Source organism: Colossoma macropomum, unplaced genomic scaffold (genome assembly GCF_904425465.1).
Source record: "Colossoma macropomum unplaced genomic scaffold, Colossoma_macropomum, whole genome shotgun sequence".
In the NCBI taxonomy this organism is placed as follows: Eukaryota; Metazoa; Chordata; class Actinopteri; order Characiformes; family Serrasalmidae; genus Colossoma; species Colossoma macropomum.
The window spans coordinates 455,814-476,101 of record NW_023494816.1 but is presented as its reverse complement, the minus strand read 5'-3'; the positions used below and the strand labels follow the sequence as shown (position 1 = coordinate 476,101).

Sequence of the window (20,288 nt, the reverse complement as noted above, 5' to 3'; positions counted from 1 at the left end):
TGAGTACACGATTTTGAGCACTTGCTGATACCCTAACAGTTAACAGTTCAGTTCAATCATCAAAATCTAGCTGATTTTAAAAGACTGGCATTAGCTAGCTATGTTACAGCAACTTAGCTAACTTGTACCACACAGCATGATTGGACAGCTAAATGGCTTGGAGGAGAACACTAACTGCCAGTTCTGTTATGTTAGCTAACAGGTGCCTGCACTGGCTAGCAACATAATGAGAGATGGAGAGGGAGGACCACACAACCCCCACAGAGAGAGCTTCTTATGATCCCAGTGACAGATGGCTGTGGCATCACTGGGTATCGAACTTGTGATCTCCTGATGATAGGGCCAATAAAGGTTGCACCACTTGGGACCCTAATAATGTATGTTTTCATTAGCCGGTTCAGCCCAAATGCTTTCTCCCTACTCTGTAATGTGCTCCACTGCATTTATTTCCCAAAAATAAATAGCAGCATGCTGGTTAGTGAGCTGGTTGTCTAGAACAGAAAGAAACATTCAGACACCGGATGATGCAATTCAGTACATGCTTGGGTGGAAAGCAGCTTTTGAGTGGCCTAAAAAAACTTAAGTCCTATAAAGTCATATAAAATCTAAAACATGGTCACCCCCTGATCATTGACAAGAACTGATCAAAAGCTGTTTAGAGTATTTAAGACAATGCGGATATAAAGACGCTGTTTCTATTGCTTACCTGCTAAACTTATCACCTTCAAATAATCTCAGCAACCCAGGCTGCCAGATTGGGCAGCATCCCTCGGAATAGCATTCAATGCTTCTTGATAGGAATAACAAAATATTTTTTCACTGATTCCTTGAAGTAAAACAAATATCTTAGCCTTCCTTATTCTTATAGAATATTCAAATATTAATCAAACTATTCAATAGGATATTAAAAAATAAAAATGTTCAATACTTGCAGCCCAAGGCCTAATAGCGTATTTTCAGCAAAATTATGCTTTTGTTGTATATGAATGGATATGCCTTGTTAGTGCCTATGTTTCCAGAAAATCAACATCTAGTTTATTTTAATTGTTTGATTGTACAGATAACACCATCAATGAATAATAAAACATGAAACTAATTTGTTTATATGCAGCTTGTTGAATAAAGGTAATTGTGACAGAAGTAAATGGAAAGACCAGTAAGTAGAAAAAAATATTTGCAGCTGTTTATCTGTTACATGCAGTTTATTTAACTATGTTTTAACTTGATTTTTGTTGGACTGTTCTGCTGCTACTGCTCCAATTCCACAGAAAATCAACACAGTGAGGACCACTAGTGCGACCCATAACCAGAATTTTGTATTATGCGCTTTCTCTAATTCTGCTCTAAGTTTTTGATTCTCATATTGTTCATCTCTTAATTTAATGGCCATCTCATTCATCTTTCTTTGCTCCTCTGCTTTCAACTCTCTTACCCTTTGCTTCCATTTCATTTCCTCTTTCTTTCTGATCTCTTCCTCCCTAGTCTCAATGTTCCTGATTTCCTCCTCTTTCATCTTTCTTTCTATCAATTTTCTCTTCAGTTCCTCCTCTTGTCTGATTTCAGTCACTCTGCTGTTACATTTTATCATTTCCTCCTCTTTCAACTCTCTTGCCATCTGTTCTCTCTTTAATTCCTCTTCCTGTTTGATCATTCTTTCCATCATGCCTCTCTTTACCCCCTCCTCCACTTTAATGTCTTTTTCTAAACTCATTCGCCTCCTCTCCTCTTCTTTATTGGTGTTTTGCTGGACCTTCTGGTACACCTCTTTTGTGAAAATGTAGCCCATATTTTCATATAACATTAGATTTATCTTTTCAAGTAACTCTTTAACTTGACTTTGGTTATTTTTGTCATTGTTGTTGAAAATGTGATATCTACCTTCACAGGTGTCTACAAGATTCTGAAGTTCATAACTGTTGCTGATAAATTTCTCAATGGGTTTTCCATCCAGCAGATCTCCACCAGTGAAGAGTATTATGGTGAACTTCACAGCTTCTTCTCCAAAGTTCTCCTGAATCCACTTCACAGCGTTCCTCTCCTCCTCTGTGAATCTCCCCAGTCTGACCACCAGCAGGAACACATGAGGACCAGGAACGATCATGGAGATACATTCAGGTGCACTGTGGGCTGTTTGTTCTGATGTGAGCCATGTGTCCATCACCCCAGGAGTGTCAATCACAGTGATATTCTGTCTATCCACAACTTTATTCCTTCTCTCACAGCGTGCAGTCACAGATGCTGGAGACGCCTCGACTCTGAAAGCTTCTTCACCCAGGATTGTGTTTCCTGACGCACTCTTCCCAGCTCCAGTCTTACCCACCAGCATCAGTCTCAGCTCAGGATAACTAATCTCATGTTCTGTAAAAAAGAGATTACCCTTTAGATTACATTAGTTTCCTTGTGACATAATAAATTAGGAATTCAGCAATAAATTACTTATTTATTTATTGTTTTTTAATATAAATTTTTAACATTTCTGAGTTGATTACCTTTGGAAATTAGGCACAAGCTGGTAACCAACATGAGAGCTACTGCCAACAAGCCCATCCAAATGGAAATAGAGCTACAAGGAACAAGTTTCTACAAGGACAAGTAAAGAGACATACACATGAAAGCTCTCAACATTTCCCTCCACTATACAGTCAAGCACAACTTAGAAGTACATACTTCAATTCAAGTTGGTACACTATGTGAAATGCTAATAAAAACAGAAAGCAGCGTTACATCACATTTCCTTTAACCAACACTTAAAATAGTTTCGAAAGTGGAGATCAATGCTATTTTTTGTTAAGCAAGTCTTCGGCTGCGCAACCATACAGGGCCTTTATTGTAGTATATTGTGCTTCGTAATGCATTATGTTTTCAATGGGGACTGCAGACCAGTCTACCTGCACTCTCTGATCACACAGCCATGCTGCTGTAAGACAAACATGAATGTGCCTTGGAATTGTCATGTTGAAATAAGCATGAACATCCCTGAAAAAACTGCTTAGTATGCAGCATATATTGCTCCAAAATGTGTATGTATCTTTAAATATTAATGGTGCATTCACAGATGTGCAAGTAACCAACTAATATCCCCCAATACTATCAAAGACCCTGGCTTTTGAACTTTATACTGGTAACAATCTGGATGTTTTTTTATTTCTCTGGTCCAAAGAACACAATGTCCATTATTTCCGTATACAATTTAAAAGGTGGACTCATCAGATCACAGTACATGGTTCCACTATGTGTAAGCCCATTTCAGATGAGCTTGAGTCCAGAGAAGTCAGCAACATTTCTCAACATTATTCATATATGGCTTTGAATGTGAATAGTACAGTCTTAACTTACATTTGTGGATGCAGAGATTAAGTGTTTATTGGCAACAACTTGTCAAAGTATGTCATATGGTGATATCCATCACAAAAGCATGCTGGTTTTTAATGCAGTGCTACCTGAGGTATAGAACGTCATTTAGTTTCTTTTTATGCAGAGATTACTCCAGATTCCCTGAGTCTCAACCTTCTTTGCTCATAAAGGACAAAGCATTTCCCATATGCTCCTTTCATACTGTAATGCAACAGAATGACGCAGACGCTTGCAGATAAAAAGGGAATGAGAAGCTTTACTGGTGAAAACAGAATCCACAATCGTAGTCAGGTCACAGGCAATGGTCAGATCCAGAAAAGACAAAATACACAAAAACACAAACATAACCAGGCAAAAGTACCCAAAAGGGGTCAGGCAAAAGGCAGGTCAAAACACACAGCAAAAAGGTCAGAATATGAACAGACAATCAGAAAATAAACGCTCAGTAGCTCTGTGAGAAGAAGCAATACCTTGCAATGAGACTAACTACAAGCCCGGGGTATAAGCTAAACTAATCAGAGTAAGATAGGTGAAAACAATCAGTACTCTGGGGAACTGGAGCGCTGGTTGGAGTGCGAGAGTGAGGCTGGCATCACGTGATCTCCCAGGAGATTCTGGGAGATGGAGTCCAAGGAAAGTTCAGAGCCTACGGGAGTCGTGACACATACCCATGCATGATCACAACATAACTTGTTTTCTGAACTCTTAACAATTTCTGTTCCTAAATTCCTTAGTCTTAAATGTTCCTAGTCTTAAATTGTCCCTGTCCCAACTTTGGAATGTGTTGCAGATATCAGTTTCAGTATGAGTGTGTTTTTACAAAAAAAAAATAAAGTCGATAAGATAAAAAAGCATTACACTGCTGCGATTCTCCCTGTAAAGACTGGAATATTTATTCAAAAGTCAGAGCTGTTGGGTCAGATTTGGCAGGAGTCTTTCAAACCACATCAGACATCTTTATTTATTGATAGCATGTGCACAAGCTCAAAAAGAAGGCTCGATATGGGCTGGTTATGTGAGCAATGTTCGTGGGGCTTTGCTCACAGTGCTGACCTGTACAGAGCTGAAAGTTATTAAAAGGAAGAAGAGTGATATCACTCTGAATATGGAGACATCGTAAAGGCAGACAATTAATATGTGATATGGTAGGACATTGACAAGATAGCAGAATTTTGTAATTGTGAAGTTTTTTTAAACTGTATAGGTAACGTTATCTGGCTAAATCGATTCTATTAGCAGACTACTTTGCTAATAGTATCTCTTTTTGCTTCAGAGTTAATATGATTACCCTTAATAACCATTGCAGCTATAACAGCTTCAACGCTTCTGGGAAGGTTTTCCACAAGGAAGTGTTTTTATGGGAATTTTTGACCATTCTTCCAGAAGCGCATTTATGAGGTCAGACACTGATGTTGGAAGAGAAAGTTTCCGCTCTAATTCATCCCAAAGGTGTTCTGTCGGGTTGAGGTCAGGACTCTGTGCAGGCCAGTGAAGTTCTTCCGCACCAAACTTGCTCATCCATGTCTTTATGGACCTTACTTTGTGCACTGGTGCGCAGTCATGTTGGAACAGGAAGGGGCTGTCCCCACAAAGTTGGGAGCATGAAATTGTCCAAAATGTCTTGGTCTGTTGAAGCATTAAGAGTTCCTTTCACTGAAACTAAGGGGCCGAGCCCAACTCCTGAAAAACCCCATACCATGATCCCCTCTCCACCAAACCTTACACTTGGCACAATGCAGTCAGACAAGTACTGTTCTCTTGCCAACCGCCAAACCCATTGCCTAAACACCCTGTCCGGATTGACAGACACTTTGCATTGTGTTTGGTGATGTAAGGCTTGGATGCAGCGGCCATGGAAACCCATTCCATGAAGCTCTCTATGCACTGTTCTTGAGCTAATCTGAAGGCCACATGAAGTTTGGAGGTCTGTAGCGATTGACTCTGCACACTATGCATCTCAGCATCTGCTGACCCCGCTCTGTCATTTTACGTGGTCTACCACTTCGTGGCTGAGTTGCTGTCTTTCCCACTTGCTTCCACTTTGTTATAATACCACTGACAGTTGACTGCGGAATATTTAGTAGTGAGGAAATTTGACGATTTGACTTACTGCACAGGTGGCATCATATCATAGTACCACGTTGGAATTCACTGAGCTCCTGAGAGCGACCCATTCTCTCATAAATGTTTGTAGAAGCAGTCTGCACGCGTAGGTGCTTGGTTTTATACACCTGTGGCCATGGAAGTGATTGGAACACCTGAATTCAATGATTTGGATGGGTGAGTGAACACTTTTGGCAATATAGTGTATTTCCACCAAACGGGCCACCAATCCCCAAATTGGTAAACCCCAAATTTACCAAAGTTACAAAGCACAGCTTTAAAAATATTGTCTTTGTACTGCTTTCGTTTGAATATAGGTCAAATGGATTAACAAATCATAGGTTTTTCTTAAAATTTACATTTCACATACTGTCCTAACTTTTCTGAAATAGAAGGTTTTTTTGTGGAGCATTCTACTCAATTTGCTCAATCTCAATCTGCTGATCACAGAGTAAAACTGATCCCACAGAAAAAAAAGTAAAAGTGAATTAAAAATTAAGTATACAGACTATAGACAAGGATTATGCCATGATCTGTTATCATCTTCTTCTTAACCTGCTTGATCCAGCTGGGGTCATGGCTGCAATAAAGAAAGCAAAGAAGCCCAGATGACACTGTCCCCCGCAACATCCTCTAGCTCATTCTGGGGCTTCCTAGTTGCTCCCGGGCCAATTTTGAGATATAATCCCTCCAGCGGTCCGGGGACAACCTGGGAGTATTGAACAAGGCCCTGAGATCCTTAAACTCCTCCACCTGGGGCAGGTCCTCTTTCCCTACATGGAGAGGACATTCCATCCTTTTTTGAGAGATGACTATGGACCCAGAGTTGGAGGTGCTGATCCCACATGCCAACTGTTTCACACTCAGCTGTAAGCCAGACCAGTGCAAGAACATCAGAACATCTGCAAAAAGCAGAAGTGCCACGTTCTTGTGTCTGCACATAATGATCTTGGGTATGCCTTAACACCCTGTCCATGAATACCACGAACAGGAGTGGAGACAAGACATAACACCCACACTGAGCAAGTGTGACTTAATGCTGTGTATGCAGACACAGCTCTCACTCTGGATGTACAGAGACAAAATGGCCTGGGGTCATGGCCCCGGCACCCCACACTTCTAGAGGACCTCCCACAGAATATCTCAGGGAACGTGGCCGTAAGTCTCAACAATTCATGCTAGGGTGAAAAGCTGGTCCATTGTTCCACAGCTGGAACAGAACTTGCATTGTTCCTCCTCAACCCGAAGTTAAGCTATTGGTTGGAGACTCCTTTCCAACACCTTGGCATAAACTTTCCCAGAGAGGGTGAGCAGTGTGATACTCTGGTAATTGGCACACAATCTCTGATCCCCTTTCTTAAAAATAGGGACCACCACCCTAGTCTGCCAGTCCAAGGGTACTGTTCCCGAGGTCCATGCACTATTGCAGAGACATGTCAGCCATGACAGCCCCACAACATCCAGAGCCTTAAGCGTTTCCAGGTGAATCTAATCCACCCTCACTGCCTTGCCAATGAGGATATTGCCAACTACCTCCATGACCTCCACCAGGGAAAAATAGAGTCTGACACCCCAGAAGCCACTGGCCATCTCTCAAGTTTAGGAGTTCCAATGACCAACAATATTTGAAGTCAGTTTGAAGTTTGAAGTCAAAGCTTCTCCACCTTTGCTAAATACAGCTTAAGCAAAGCCACTCCATCTGCTCCGGAGGCCTGGCTCCAAGGGTAGGTCCTGGTAACCCTCTCCTGGGCAGGGTACATGATATATTGTGTCCATTGTTCACAGTGGATTTTGGATTGTGTTAGTCTGGGTCTTCACTCCAGACCTCTTAATTATGGTCTATTTGAAGGCACTGCATTAATAGCAATAGTAAAAAGCTACATACATACAAATATTTACATTTTTTTGTATTTTTTTATTTTATTATGTTTTAATGTGTTTATGTGATTTCTTTTAAAGTTGAAACATTTAGATTTCTGATGAATTTATCAAATCTTAATTTTTAAATAAAAAAATATTCAAAATATGCTGTCCCACATTTTCATGTCACTACCGAAACATAAACATAATGCTGGAGGAGCCTTAATTTAGCCAAACCCCTGCATGTTCCTCATGGCCACATGGTGAGAAGTTTGTTTCCATTGTTTTGAAATAAATGTGCCCCAAAATCTGAAATGATTAAGAACTGTCACTTCTGAAATACATATTTTCTGCAGTTACATAAACTTTTTTTTACATGTGCACAACAGTTCAAAGCTGTGTTTGCCAGTCATCTACTGGCTAGCGTTTTTGAGTTCTGCTTAAAACGAGCTGAAATATTTGGTAAAGTGTGGTCATTAAGGGCAGGGATGCAGTCTCAATTCCTGCTCTAATATGCAGGGGTGTGGCTAACATAAGTCTTCACGTGTGGATTTAAAACTCCTTGTAAATCAGATATATAACATATAATATATAGTGCTTCAAATGCATTCATAAATGAATGTTTTAATTAATTAAATATGTAAAAAATGATATGTGATAAAAGATACAATGTATCTTTTAAATTCACATCACAAAAATGTTGATTTCAGTAGCTCAAAGAGGTAAAAGATATCTACACAAGATTATGCTCACCTCCAGATTATCAGTTTGACTCTCCTGGTGATTTGTTTTTTCACTAGCTTTTTTATCTTGCATGCCTTCCACAAGGTTCCTACAAATGAATCCAGACAAATAGTCAATGTAAACACAAAGACCAAATCCAAAGAACATAAGAATATAGAGCTGCAGATGAGGAATTCTTAGCTCATACTTAGCTAGAACGGAAGATTTTCATCATTTATCTCATTTTTTTAGATCACATGGCTTGCCTCAATAAAAAACTACTTTCACAGAATGAAAGTAGTTTTTCTGTCACAGAATGACAGAAAAACTACTTTCACAAAATGATCATTGTTTTCTTCTGAGTTACAGCTGTTTCAACTGATAAAACACAGCACTGTACAAAGGTTATAGGCACGCTGTGTTTATTCAGTCAGAAAAAAAGATTAGAATTAGAATTACAAATAACATTAATACAATAAGAAGTAATTTTATATATGTCGATGTGTTCATTTAACCATTTCCAAAACTCTTTGTGTAGCAGCCCAGAATTATTTGTAGCTATCATTTGGTTTGGCTTATCAATGATTCATTATGTTAAACCAGGTGTGCTGGTGATGTATTTACAAAAGCATCTTACCCCAATGTAGATTCACATGAATCATTAACAACTGTTGAACGGTCAACTTCAGGGTCTGTCCCCAAGAAACCACTGAAACAAATCAACACTGAATAAAACTGAAGAAAAAATCTTATACAAACACACACAAAGATTAAAATGAAAGATTTATCTTACCTGAGTTCACAATTTATGTTGTTAGCTGTCTTAGGGTCCTCAGACTTCATGTCAGAATTCCACTTCATGCCAGACTAGAAAGTCACCAAAAAGCAAACAAGAATTTTAATTCCTTATGTTTTACGTGCTCTGGGAAGTACATTTCTGCAAGGATCAAACAGGAGTAATGCAAAATATATAGTACAGGACAGGAATGAGATACAGCAGATGCTCTTATTCAGAAGAACTTACCAAAGTGCTCTGTGGTCCATTTTTAAAACATATCCCTAGCTAGTGCAAACAGGCTAGAGCCTACAGAAGCCATTGAGCTAAGACACTTCTATAAACACAGGGTTGATAACTAGATACAAAGATACACAATACCTAAAAACAAACACCACACACACACATTCACACTTAGGGCCAATTTAGCATCTCCAATTTGCCTGACATCATGTCTTTAGACTGCGGGAGGTAACCTGAGCACCCAGAGTAAACCCATGCTGACACAGGGAGAGCATAGAAAGGACTCCACACAGAAAGGACCCTGGTTGCCCAGCTGCAAAATCAGACATTTCAGAAGTCCTTGGATGACTTGGATGAAAAAATACAGAACATTTTTACCTACATACCTACAGTCTTTTTGGAGAAGACCACCTGACACTTGGCCCACAGACAATTTGACTTTAGGACCCTGTATTTTATATGTTATTTCAAATAAAGTCTAATAGACCAGACAGCTTAACTGGGCAGATCTACGACAGCATTTTAGGGCCACTGTTAATAAAAATAAAAGTAGTAGACTTTGAGAAAAAATCATAATATTTCAAGAAAAAAGTCATAATAGTTAGAGAAAAAAAGTCATATGGTATGACATTTTGAAAATAAAGCAATATTTTGACAATATTTCAATATTTTAGAATATTACAACATTATTCTTGTAACGCTGAACAAGCACAGAAAGATGCTCGCGGATCTTAAAAACACCAGTTGGTTTAATGAGAAAAACAAGTTAGGGCAAATCCAAAAACAATGTCCAAAAACAGGCAAAAGTCACAAACCAGAAAATACAAAGACACAGGCAACCAGAGCAGACAGGGCAAATCCAAAAACAGTATCCAAAAACAGGCAAAATCAAAAACCAGAAAATGCAAAAACACAGGCAACCAGAGCAATAAGGGCAAATCCAAAAGAGAAACAATCGAGAAAACGAGAAATCAGTAACCAGAAGTGTGGCAATACCTCACAAAGAGGAGAACAAACCAGGATCCTTTTAAAATCTAAGACAAACAGATAAAGGTGTGTTGAATCAGTACTCAGGTGATTGAGAGCAAGGCAGAGGCCTGTGATTGGTGGAAGGGGTGATGTTATGATGATTGGGATTCTGGGAAATGGAGTCCTGGAGTGTGTTAGGCAAGGGAGGAGAACCCAGAAGTGTGACAATTATCTATGTCTACTATTTTTATTTTATGAACAGTGGCCTTAAAACGCTGTTGTACAGATCAGAATGTTTTCATTTAATAATAAAAATGGATGTATATTGTTTGCTTTATATTTAGTTGACCTTAGGTAGTGATTCCGAATAGATTTTAGAGAAGAAGGGAATAATCTACTATCAAAGTTATAATGCTGAATAGGACAATTGTTATAATAATATTTCACAATATTTTCAGTCTGTATATTATTTAATGTTTAGTTTTATAAAATCTGTTAGAAATATAATATTCATCTATATATTATGTATAATGAATGATAAGGAACCTTTTCAGTGGGTTCAGTGTTTTTTCTCTTTTTTTTATTTTTAAATTCTGAAGAATCTTGTCTCAGTCTTAGTCTTGTCTTGGTCTTACCACTCCTGTTATTGTTGTTTTTTTTTTTACATAGTAGTAGTATAAATATGTGGACAATCTTATGTTTAAAATAATATACATTTTAGAGTTCTATTGAATTGAGGACTCTTTTATGATAGCTTTTGTGTTTCTGTTGAGTGCCTGTGAGGTTTTTGCAAGTGCTGGTAAGGAAGAGCATTTAATTCTCAGTGGATTAGTTTGATAATTATGTTCATATTTAATCGTGCTTCGTTGTATCTCCTGATGTACGATGAGTGAATCAGATTCATGGCAGACCCCTGGACCATTAATTTGAGACTTTTGATTCAGATTCAAGGTTTTATTCAGACTACAGCACTAATGTAGAGACATAGTTAGCTGACTCGCTAACTAATCTGAGCTAAGTAGGTACGGTCTTCTTGTATGATGTCCATTTTACCGTATTTCAGAATTATAAGCACATGTTAGTGCTTTATTAAACATAAAGCTGCTGCTTATGTTATGTTATGAGTGCATGCTAGCTAGCTAGTTAATTTAGTTAACAGGAGCTTAGCTAATAGACAGTAAAACTTTGTGCCCCAGATATGAAATGGAAAGATGTGTAATTAATGTACTAGCAGAACATACTGTGATCAGTTACAGCTCTCAGACTTTCTCGTCCAGTAGTAATGACAGATTTTGATATCATTTTGTTTGGGTGTATTATTTTTAGTGAAATAGCTAGCTAACTCAGGAATGTTTTCACATTTGGACTGTTCACAAATAAAAAAGGACTCAATAAAAACTTATTTACTCTTACATCTTTCAATTAAATAACTTTATGTTTTGTACTACAGTACATCATTACTTTATGGGTTTTATTTGTAATGTATTTCACTTTATAATACTGTTCATGACCATTATTAACTCCTAGTTCACTAATAATGAGTTGCCATCTGTTACACTTTATAATACTGTTCCTGATCATCATTAACTCCTAGTTCATTAATAATGAGTTACCATGTGTTTCACTTTATAATGTTTTCTCCTGATCATCACTAGCTCCTAATAAAGAACAGCAACACATCATTCATTACCTAACAGACAGTAATTATATAATCACTTGGTAATATTTAGAACCATGTGAAGTTGAAGGCAGGACACATAAAGAGTCAGATATTTCCATGAGCCCTCTCTTCAACTGACCCTGCCCTCAAGAGGAGAAGAAGAACTACTGTTTAGAAGAAATACTGGCACATGTGCTCCAGCAGAAAAGATTGTTTTTTTCTAAAGATGAGAGGTAAGCAGACTAGTCTACTGAATACTGTAGTATTTTAGCAGTTGTCTCATTTGTAGGCTGATCTGCAAATTGGTTCACATTGCCAAGATGTGCATTAGCGTTTTAAGGTTTCTGATCAAAACAAACACATGAAGGACACCAGTCAGTACAGTGTGATGATATAATCCATTATATTGTAGAGAGTGCACACTGTGTAGTGTATTTCACTACTTTTAGAAGTGTTGGAATACACTACATCCATTAGTAGCTCAGGAACCTTGTAAGACTCAGCTTTTGAGCAATTAATGTTGAATTGATATGTAATTTATGAGTACTTATTCTAAGAAACCATAGTTACTAAGTAATTCTCTACGAGACTTAATAGTTATTGATTAGTTAATAGTGAATTACCCTAATCATTAGTTCACTATTACCTACTCAGTAGTTATCTAGTAGTACTTGGTAGTTAAGAGTAGTTACTTAAGCATTAATATGGAACTACTCATTCGTTCCTGCTTCGTTCCTAATTAGTTACTTATTAACTATGAAACAATATTGTGTGTAATTAAGTGTTACCAAAACTTCATTCAAAATCTGCTGTCCCACATTTTCATGTCACTACCAAAACACAAACACAACATTGGTGGAGTCGTATTTTAGCCACACCCCTGCATTTTAGAGCAGGAAGTGAGACTGCATCCCTGAGCATTTAGATCCCTTTGTTTTGAAGTAAATATGCCCCAAAGTCTGAAAATCAGTGTGGAGCATTAAAAACTGTCATTACCGAGACATGTATTTTCTGCAGTTATGTAAACTTTTTTGTGTTTTAATAAAAATATGATTTTATGTGTGTACAACTGTTCAAAGCTATGTTTGCTAGTCATGTTCTAGCTAGCGTTTTTGAATTCTGCTTAAAATGAGCTAAAATTGTCAGTGACAAATGTCACTACTGAAACATTTGGTAAAGTGTGGCCATAAGGGACAGGAATGCAGTCTCACTTCCTGTTCTAAAATGCAGGGGTGTGGGTGTGGCTAAAATAAGGCTCTGCCAGTGGACTTAAATGTAAATTAGATTATTTTGGTAGTGATGGAATGTTCAGTTGTTATAATAAAATAAACATAATCAAGGCATGGGGTCACAAAAGGAAAGGACTTTAGTCTAAAGTCCAAGTCAGTTAAAAGTCCAAAAAGTGTTTTTAACTGTTTTTAACCAGTTCAATAGAATGATCCATATACCACAAATAAACAGGAAAAAAGAATACCTTTCATTATATTAGCTTTATTTGTTATTATATATTGCTTCAAAATGTATTTATAAATTAATGTTTTAATTACTTAATGTGTTACTAAAATAGTAAAAAATTCTATGTGTATGGCATCATTAATAACATTCATTATGAACTTTTCTCCCTAAACTTTTTATTTAGAATTCAAATCACAAAAATGTTGATTTCAGTAGCTCAAAGATTAAGAAAAAAAAATATGCTCACCTCCAGATTATCAGTTTGACTCTCCTGCTCATTTGTTTTTTCACTAGCTTTTTTATCTTGCATGCCTTCCAGGGGGTTCCTACAAATGAATCAGAGAAATAATCAAGACAGACGCAAAGACCACATCTAAAGAAAATTAAAAAATAAGATGCCGATGAGGGGTTCTGAACTCATAATTAGCCTTATTGCCTTAATAAAAAAAATATTTTCACAGAATGATGAGGAATTAACTGTTTCTTTCCTGAGTTACAGCTGTTTCAATCGATAAAATACAGTACTGTGCAAAAGTTATAGGCACGCTGTGTAAGTGTTTATTTGGTCGGAAAAAATTATATTAGAATAATTACAAATAACATTAATACAACACGTAGTGATTTCATGTATGTCAATTTGCTTAATTTAACCATTTCCAACTCTCCTTGTAGCAGCCCAGAATTATTTGTAATCTGGTTTGCCTAATCAATACTTCATAATGTTAAACCAGGTGTGCTAGTAATGTAATTTAACAAATTGGGACCAAACTTTTTGAAAATAACACAAGAAATGACCTAATTTTGTTGAAAAAATTAGACGTTCTTGTTTATTTTCATCTTTTCTAAAGACATACTGTTTTTACAGGCAAAAACACACTTATTTCTCCGATTAATGTCTTTAAATAATGTACTAAGGCACCTAAGACCTTTGCACATTATTCTATGTTTAATTTTTTTAATTTATGAAAACATTTTATTTACAAAAGCATCTTACCCTGATGTAGATTCACAGGAATCATTAACAACTGTTGAACTGTCAACTTCAGGGTCTGTCCCCAAGATACCACTGAAACAAATCAACACTGAATAAAACTGAAGAAAAAATCTTATATAAATATATACACATACAAAGATTAAAATGAAAGATTTATCTTACCTGAGCTCACAATTTATGTTGTTAGATGTCTTAGGGCCCTCAGACATCATGTCAGACTAGAAAGTCACCAAAAACGTCAATGAGCGCAATAATCAGCAAACAAGAATTTTAATTCCTTATGTTTTACGTATTCTGGGAAGTACATTTCTGCAAGGATCAAACAGGGGTAATGCAAAATATACAGTACAGGATAAGAATAATATAAAGCAGATGCTCTTATACAGAACAGCTTACCAAAGCTGGTGCAAACAGGCTAGAGCCTACAGAAGCCATTGAGCTAAGACACTTCTATAAACACAGGGTTGATAACTAGATACAAAGATACACAATGCCTAAAAACAAATACCACACACACACACTCACACTTAGGGCCAATTTAGCATCTCCAGTTTGCCTGACATCATGTCTTTAGACTGTGGGAGGCAACCTGAGCACCCGGAGTAAACCCACACAGACACAGGGAGAGCATGCAAACCCCACACAGAAAGGACCCTAGTTGCCCAGCTGGGGAATCAGAAATTTCATGAGTCCTATTTCAAGACATTTTATAACCACAAGATTAGTATTTATTTAAATGCTATACAAAGCAATCACATCAGATCAGAGATCTGCTGTTTTGACACCCAAAAAAAGGTTTGTTCCACCACCTGGGTGCCAGGACAGAGAAGTCTTGATGCTTGTCTTCTATTAGTCTTGAAAAATAGTGGCTCAAGCTGAACCATACTTGAAGCTTAAATGGGCTGGGCCATTTTTTCTTGCTTCTGAATGATCAAGGTGGTCTTGACTGAGATGACAGGATTGCTGTGAGGACCCGTAGTTCCAGGGATGTAGAGCTGCTCATTCTTGCCTTGATTTCGTTTCATGTGGTGAGCTGCCATCCATGAAGATGGCACGCATTCCGAGATACAAGTAGTAACCCGAGTGCCATCAGCATAGCAGTGGTAGAAGAAGCCACATTATGTCATGAAGAAAATGAGTATAAAGTGAAAAAAGAAGAAGACCAAGCACTGAGACTTGTGGGAAATCTAGTGAGATAAGTGTACAGGATGTACAGTTTGGGGTATAAAAGAGTATAAAATTATAACTATGTAGAATCTTCCCTTTAAGACACAGCTCTACTGTTCTCATCTGCAGACCAAAGTATCATCAGAACATAGTCAGATATCCTGCAGTGCATGATCTTCCTAACACACTTAACAATTAAATATGTTCATGTAAGTGTGTATTATATTAATTAAAAACAGAGCCAGAATATAAGTTATCCAAGAGTTACACAAAATGATGCTTACCTTGCACTCCTCACTTTGCCTGTTTGATATGTGGGCTGTGTTGTTGGTTTGTTCACTGGGTTACACACATATGAGTAAGAAAAATATTAGGACTTTTGAGCAAGGTTAGGATAGTTCATTCCAAAATATATTACATATTACATAAAAGTAGTTAATTTATTTCAAAACTAGAATATTGCTGTATTGGCTGCATAGCCTATTTGTTATTATTTTTTATGGTACAAAATTATCAAAAAAATGGCAGTGTACCAGTCTAAAACTCTTTGGAGCATTACAATGATGCGTGAACAGACTCCATCATTCTTGGAGGGAAGGTGTAGGTGTAAAAGATGTTAATCTCTTTAAAGAAATCATGAACTGCTTGACAAAACTGTTGACTTATAAGGGATGTAATAGTTAAGAAATGATGACAGCCATAATTCCTTTTACTTTGTATGTTTCACTGCACACATAATAAATATTTTACCATTTCTTTGGTGAAGCATTCTCGAGAAATTTTTAATAATTTTTCATAAGGTTTAGGTTTAGGTTTAGGTAACTGCTTACAAACGTCAGCATGTTTTTGATAATTATTAAGTTCAGGGTTTGTGAATTTTTTGATACCCATTCCATCAAGATAAAGCAAAAAAACATAGAACTAGTTTGCAAAAGTAGTTTTCACATATCATGCAAATATTGTGTGAAAAAGTACGCAGTCTAAATTGCAAATTAGATTGTCTTGAGCCAAGGAATCAGGAAAAAAGTGAAATTCTTTCTTTAAAATATTTGATTATGGAGTTACAAGGCAAAACGTGTTTTATTGCACGATAGCACCAATCAAGATCATTTTTGTTGCCTGGGTAGATGTACACACACTACACCTTCCCTCCAAGTATGATGACTTGTGGTCTCTTCTGCACATGTGTTTCAGTAGAAAAATGATAATAATAATAATAATAATAATAAGAAGAAGAAGAAGAAGAAAAAGAAAAAGAAGAAGAAGAAAAATTCTAGCAAATACCACATACTTGAACCCTAATAAAAATCAATTATGATCCCTTAATATGAAGATGATTAGCCTTTAAATGGTGTCTGTCCCTTTATGGACCCCTTGCATGATTAAAAAAATAAATCAATAAATGACTGCACTGGCCAGGAGTGTTCATCTGCTGCTTTACTTTAACCCCCAATTTAGACCTGCACTCTCAGCTCCCTGCGCCTCTGTTTAGGAACTGCAGCCACACTTTGGGTTCTCATTAGTGCGGGAGTAAATGGTGAACCTCTACTTATTAGAGGGGAAAAAACATTTCTAACAAATACACTATTTATAGTTATAGTACCATTTGTGGTTCTTTCAGTACTAAAAAATATTTGGTGCTGCAGGCTCCTGCATGCACAGGTTTACATCGTTACTGATTGTTTACATTGCCAACCTCCACCACATCACAGACTTCCTTCATTTCCTGATCACAAGTCATCACAGTTGTTACACACTGAACCAGGCGTGAACAAACTGCATGAAAATGATAAATATTCGAACGCGATTTTATTCCTCATCAAAACTATACAAACATTGGAGGCAATGCAATTTTTGTTTATTTCGCCATGTTTTTTGCTTTACGACAAAAATGGCCAAAATATCAAAAATATAAATATTGGCAGAATAAATATCAAATATTTTAAAAAAGGATCTTCAAAAATGTGACATTTTGCGGAGGCAAACAAGCAAAAGGAGAACAGATTCTCCACCTGATTCAGGAGCTAAAACTCTGAATAAGGTGGGGAACTACCGAATCAAAACATTTTACATTCCTTTATCTTTATCTACCTTTATCTTCATATTGACATCACACTAGATTGTATTTTACACTTACTACTGTAAACTCTGAATATCATTTTTACACTGACTAGTCACTTCATTAACTACACCTCCTTGTTTCTACGCTCATTGTCCATTTTATCCTGTGGGGGTCCTGACCATTGAGGAACAGGGTGAAAGGGGGTAATGAAAAATGCAGAGAAACAGGCTACTACAAAGTACAGACAGTTCTGTAACTGTAGAACTATAAGTGATAATAAATAGCAAGACAAATAGACAATGAGTGTAGATACAAGGAGGTGAACTTAATGAAGTGGTCAGTTGGTGTGTTTAGAAAGTTCATATAAGGACATTTGTGTGCATTCAAATTAAATAATTGAACACCTCGAGTATAGAAATGATAAATTCAAAGAAACTTAAAAAAAACAATTAAACTTCTTCTGACTCTTTGATGATCCCCAGCAAATCCACTAGTGGCCCAAATTAAAAAGAGATGCAGTAAAAACAATGTAAAGTGGATCTAGACTGGTTGTAATGAATTTATTATTTTCTCTATGAGTGAAATAGGAAAAATCAGTGGAAATAAAGTTTCTCTTACCTTTCTAGTGAGTTAATATCATTTGGAATATTTGGCATATTTATCCTCAAAGAGAGTGGGCTGTCCATGGATCTCTCATTTGGCTCCAGTGGATTGTCAGGGTTTGTGAACATTGTTAAATCTGAGCCTATAAATCACAAAAATAAAAATAAATTAATTAATATAAACTACAAACAACAATGTCATGTTATGATATTTCTGTTCTCTTAATATATTCTTGTGTTTTATTGATTGAGAGTGCACTGTCATTACAGTCAAAACATTTGACTGACTGAATACATGTTTTTCATAATCTTGAAGGCAATGGGGCCAAATTCACAAAATGCAGCCCCAGACTTACTGTGACGTTTAGAGCAAATAGCATGGCAATAACATGTTTGCTCTTTCATAAACGAGGATTACTGGTGTTTTACCACTCGTGTAATGTAAGGCACTGCCATATTTACATGTGAAGGTAGCAATTTATAACACAAAAATAATGCCTAAACCGCTCTGATGGTAATTTTCCCAATAATAAGCTAATAAATTATATTTTCTACAATGTTTCCAAGCATGTTTGGTCCCATTTACAACAAATCACACATACACTCACTGATTAACCAACATGTTTAAAAGACACACTGTGATTTGTTTGGACTGAAGATCATGGCAAACCTTCTAAGTGCTGTTGTAGGAGAACACTAAGAGATTTCCAGACTGCCACACATTTTTTGCTGTAAGAAATGCAAATTTAGGTTTTACAGAGAAATACATTATCAACAGATTTCTCTCATACTTTCAACTGACACTAACATTAAAACAGCCTCTGCATCCTGTGTCTAATTTGATGAGATCTCCTTCTGTGTGGAAAGTAGGTTTAGCTTGGAATCCAAATAAGTGAACAATGATTTGACATGTCAAAATTCCAATTACATGCCCCAATTGATTTTACTGCAAGCAGTTTTAGCTTTTAATCCTCCTGTTCAATTTACAGGATTATAATAAATTCAATGTGTGAAAATTCCATTTTTACTAGTGAAAATTCAGTTCTAACTGAATTTTTACTAGTCATTACTTAATATGTACTAGTTTAATGTTTAATGGAATTTTTTCTGGACCAGACCGGACAATAGAAATACTTTTTCAAACATATATCGAACTTTTCATTAGTACGCTACACAATTGTGTGCAAAAGTTTGAATACTCTCTCAAATGATGTGAAAATAAGTTAACACTTTCTCTACTGTTGATTGATTCTATATTTCTGCATTAAAGACTAAACACAAGCTATGGAAAAAATCAAGAATTTACAGTGGTTAACAATAAATGAAACTAGGCCTAATATAGAACCTTGTGGAACCCCTTTCTTGGGGATCTTTAATTAAGTTTACTAAATTATATATACAAGTTAAATAAAAAATCTTTTTCAGGAGACATAATGTTCAAGACCATGTCTTAAATTTTTTATCCTAAATTGTTAAGTGAAAAAATATTTTTAATGAAACTATTATCAGTGTGGTTCAAGTGAATTATCCAAGTCTGTTATTAAATAGAGAAACTGAAACTGTCTTTGAGAGAAAAAGAAAATCTTTAAAATTAGCAAATGTCACGCTAAATGTTTTTCAATTGTTTGTTGTATCAAATTTGTGTCATTTTATTAGTTTACGTAGAATAAACAGGTAGGGTGCTCACAATAAGTCAGCAAATCAGGAATCTGATAATTACAAGTGGATGACAAATGATACCTAGATTCTGACTAACTTTTCTCAAAAATGCACCAGATTTTTCAGGCAACATGTAACACAGCCTTCGCTGCCCCTCTGTACTGGATGTTTGGAGAGAAGTGCAATAAAACTTGGCACACATTAACATATCAACATCCCTTTTGCACATACAGTTTGGTTTTTATACTTAATGATAGATTACCATCACATAGAAAAAGATCATTCAAATTGTGCTCAAATAAAAATGGAAAAAATAGAGATATTTATTTTGTTTTGAGCAGCGATGAAGCACACAAATACCTGTGTTGAGGTGTTCCTGTTATGAATGACTCTCTGATCACAAGACCTTTGGACTCATTAGATTGTTCTTGATTTTGATTGGGAGATTCACATGCCAGTATTTGTCCATAAAGGGAAATGTTTAACTGTCCTTCTGACAGTCTTATGTTTTATGGTGTAGCCGTTCAAAACCCCTGGACAGAAATCATCAAATGCAGAAATTTTAATTTCCTTAATATATAACTCTGTACTGTGTGTCTACTGTTCTTAAGGCAACAGTCTGCTTATCAATTACTGAACATGCAAGAATCCCAATGACTCCT

The 20,288-nt window shown here is 36.5% G+C and overlaps 1 protein-coding gene across 2 annotated transcripts; it reads right to left on the bottom strand.

Moving 5' to 3' along the window:
- Positions 1–1,012: 1,012 nt before the first annotated feature.
- LOC118800124 (immune-associated nucleotide-binding protein 9-like) lies at positions 1,013–20,030 on the bottom strand. Of its 2 annotated transcripts, XM_036560283.1 has the most exons (12): positions 19,987–20,014; positions 18,638–18,696; positions 17,984–18,110; positions 15,588–15,642; positions 14,299–14,354; positions 14,137–14,208; positions 13,390–13,468; positions 8,834–8,907; positions 8,678–8,749; positions 8,071–8,149; positions 2,490–2,580; positions 1,013–2,358 (listed from the first exon to the last, which is right to left on the bottom strand). In XM_036560283.1, the coding sequence occupies exons 3-12, from the start codon at positions 18,094–18,096 to the stop codon at positions 1,211–1,213; spliced, it is 1,839 nt and encodes a 612-aa protein (XP_036416176.1). In that variant the 5' UTR covers positions 18,097–18,110; positions 18,638–18,696; positions 19,987–20,014; the 3' UTR covers positions 1,013–1,210. The 2 variants fall into 2 exon arrangements, with proteins under 2 accessions (XP_036416176.1, XP_036416177.1); XM_036560284.1 differs by lacking the exon at positions 18,638–18,696 and having other exon boundaries at positions 19,987–20,030.
- Between the last annotated feature and the right edge of the window lie 258 nt (positions 20,031–20,288).

Bases quoted from the DNA above. Each gene is read 5' to 3' on its own strand.
- LOC118800124 (XM_036560284.1), bottom strand. From the start codon at position 18,096: ATGTTCACAAACCCTGACAATCCACTGGAGCCAAATGAGAGATCCATG. The intron at 14,209-14,298 runs GTAAGATAAATC...GATTTGTTTCAG, and splicing joins AACATAAATTGTGAGCTCAG to TGGTATCTTGGGGACAGACC. The intron at 2,359-2,489 runs GTAATCAACTCA...TCTTTTTTACAG, and splicing joins CTTGTGCCTAATTTCCAAAG to AACATGAGATTAGTTATCCT.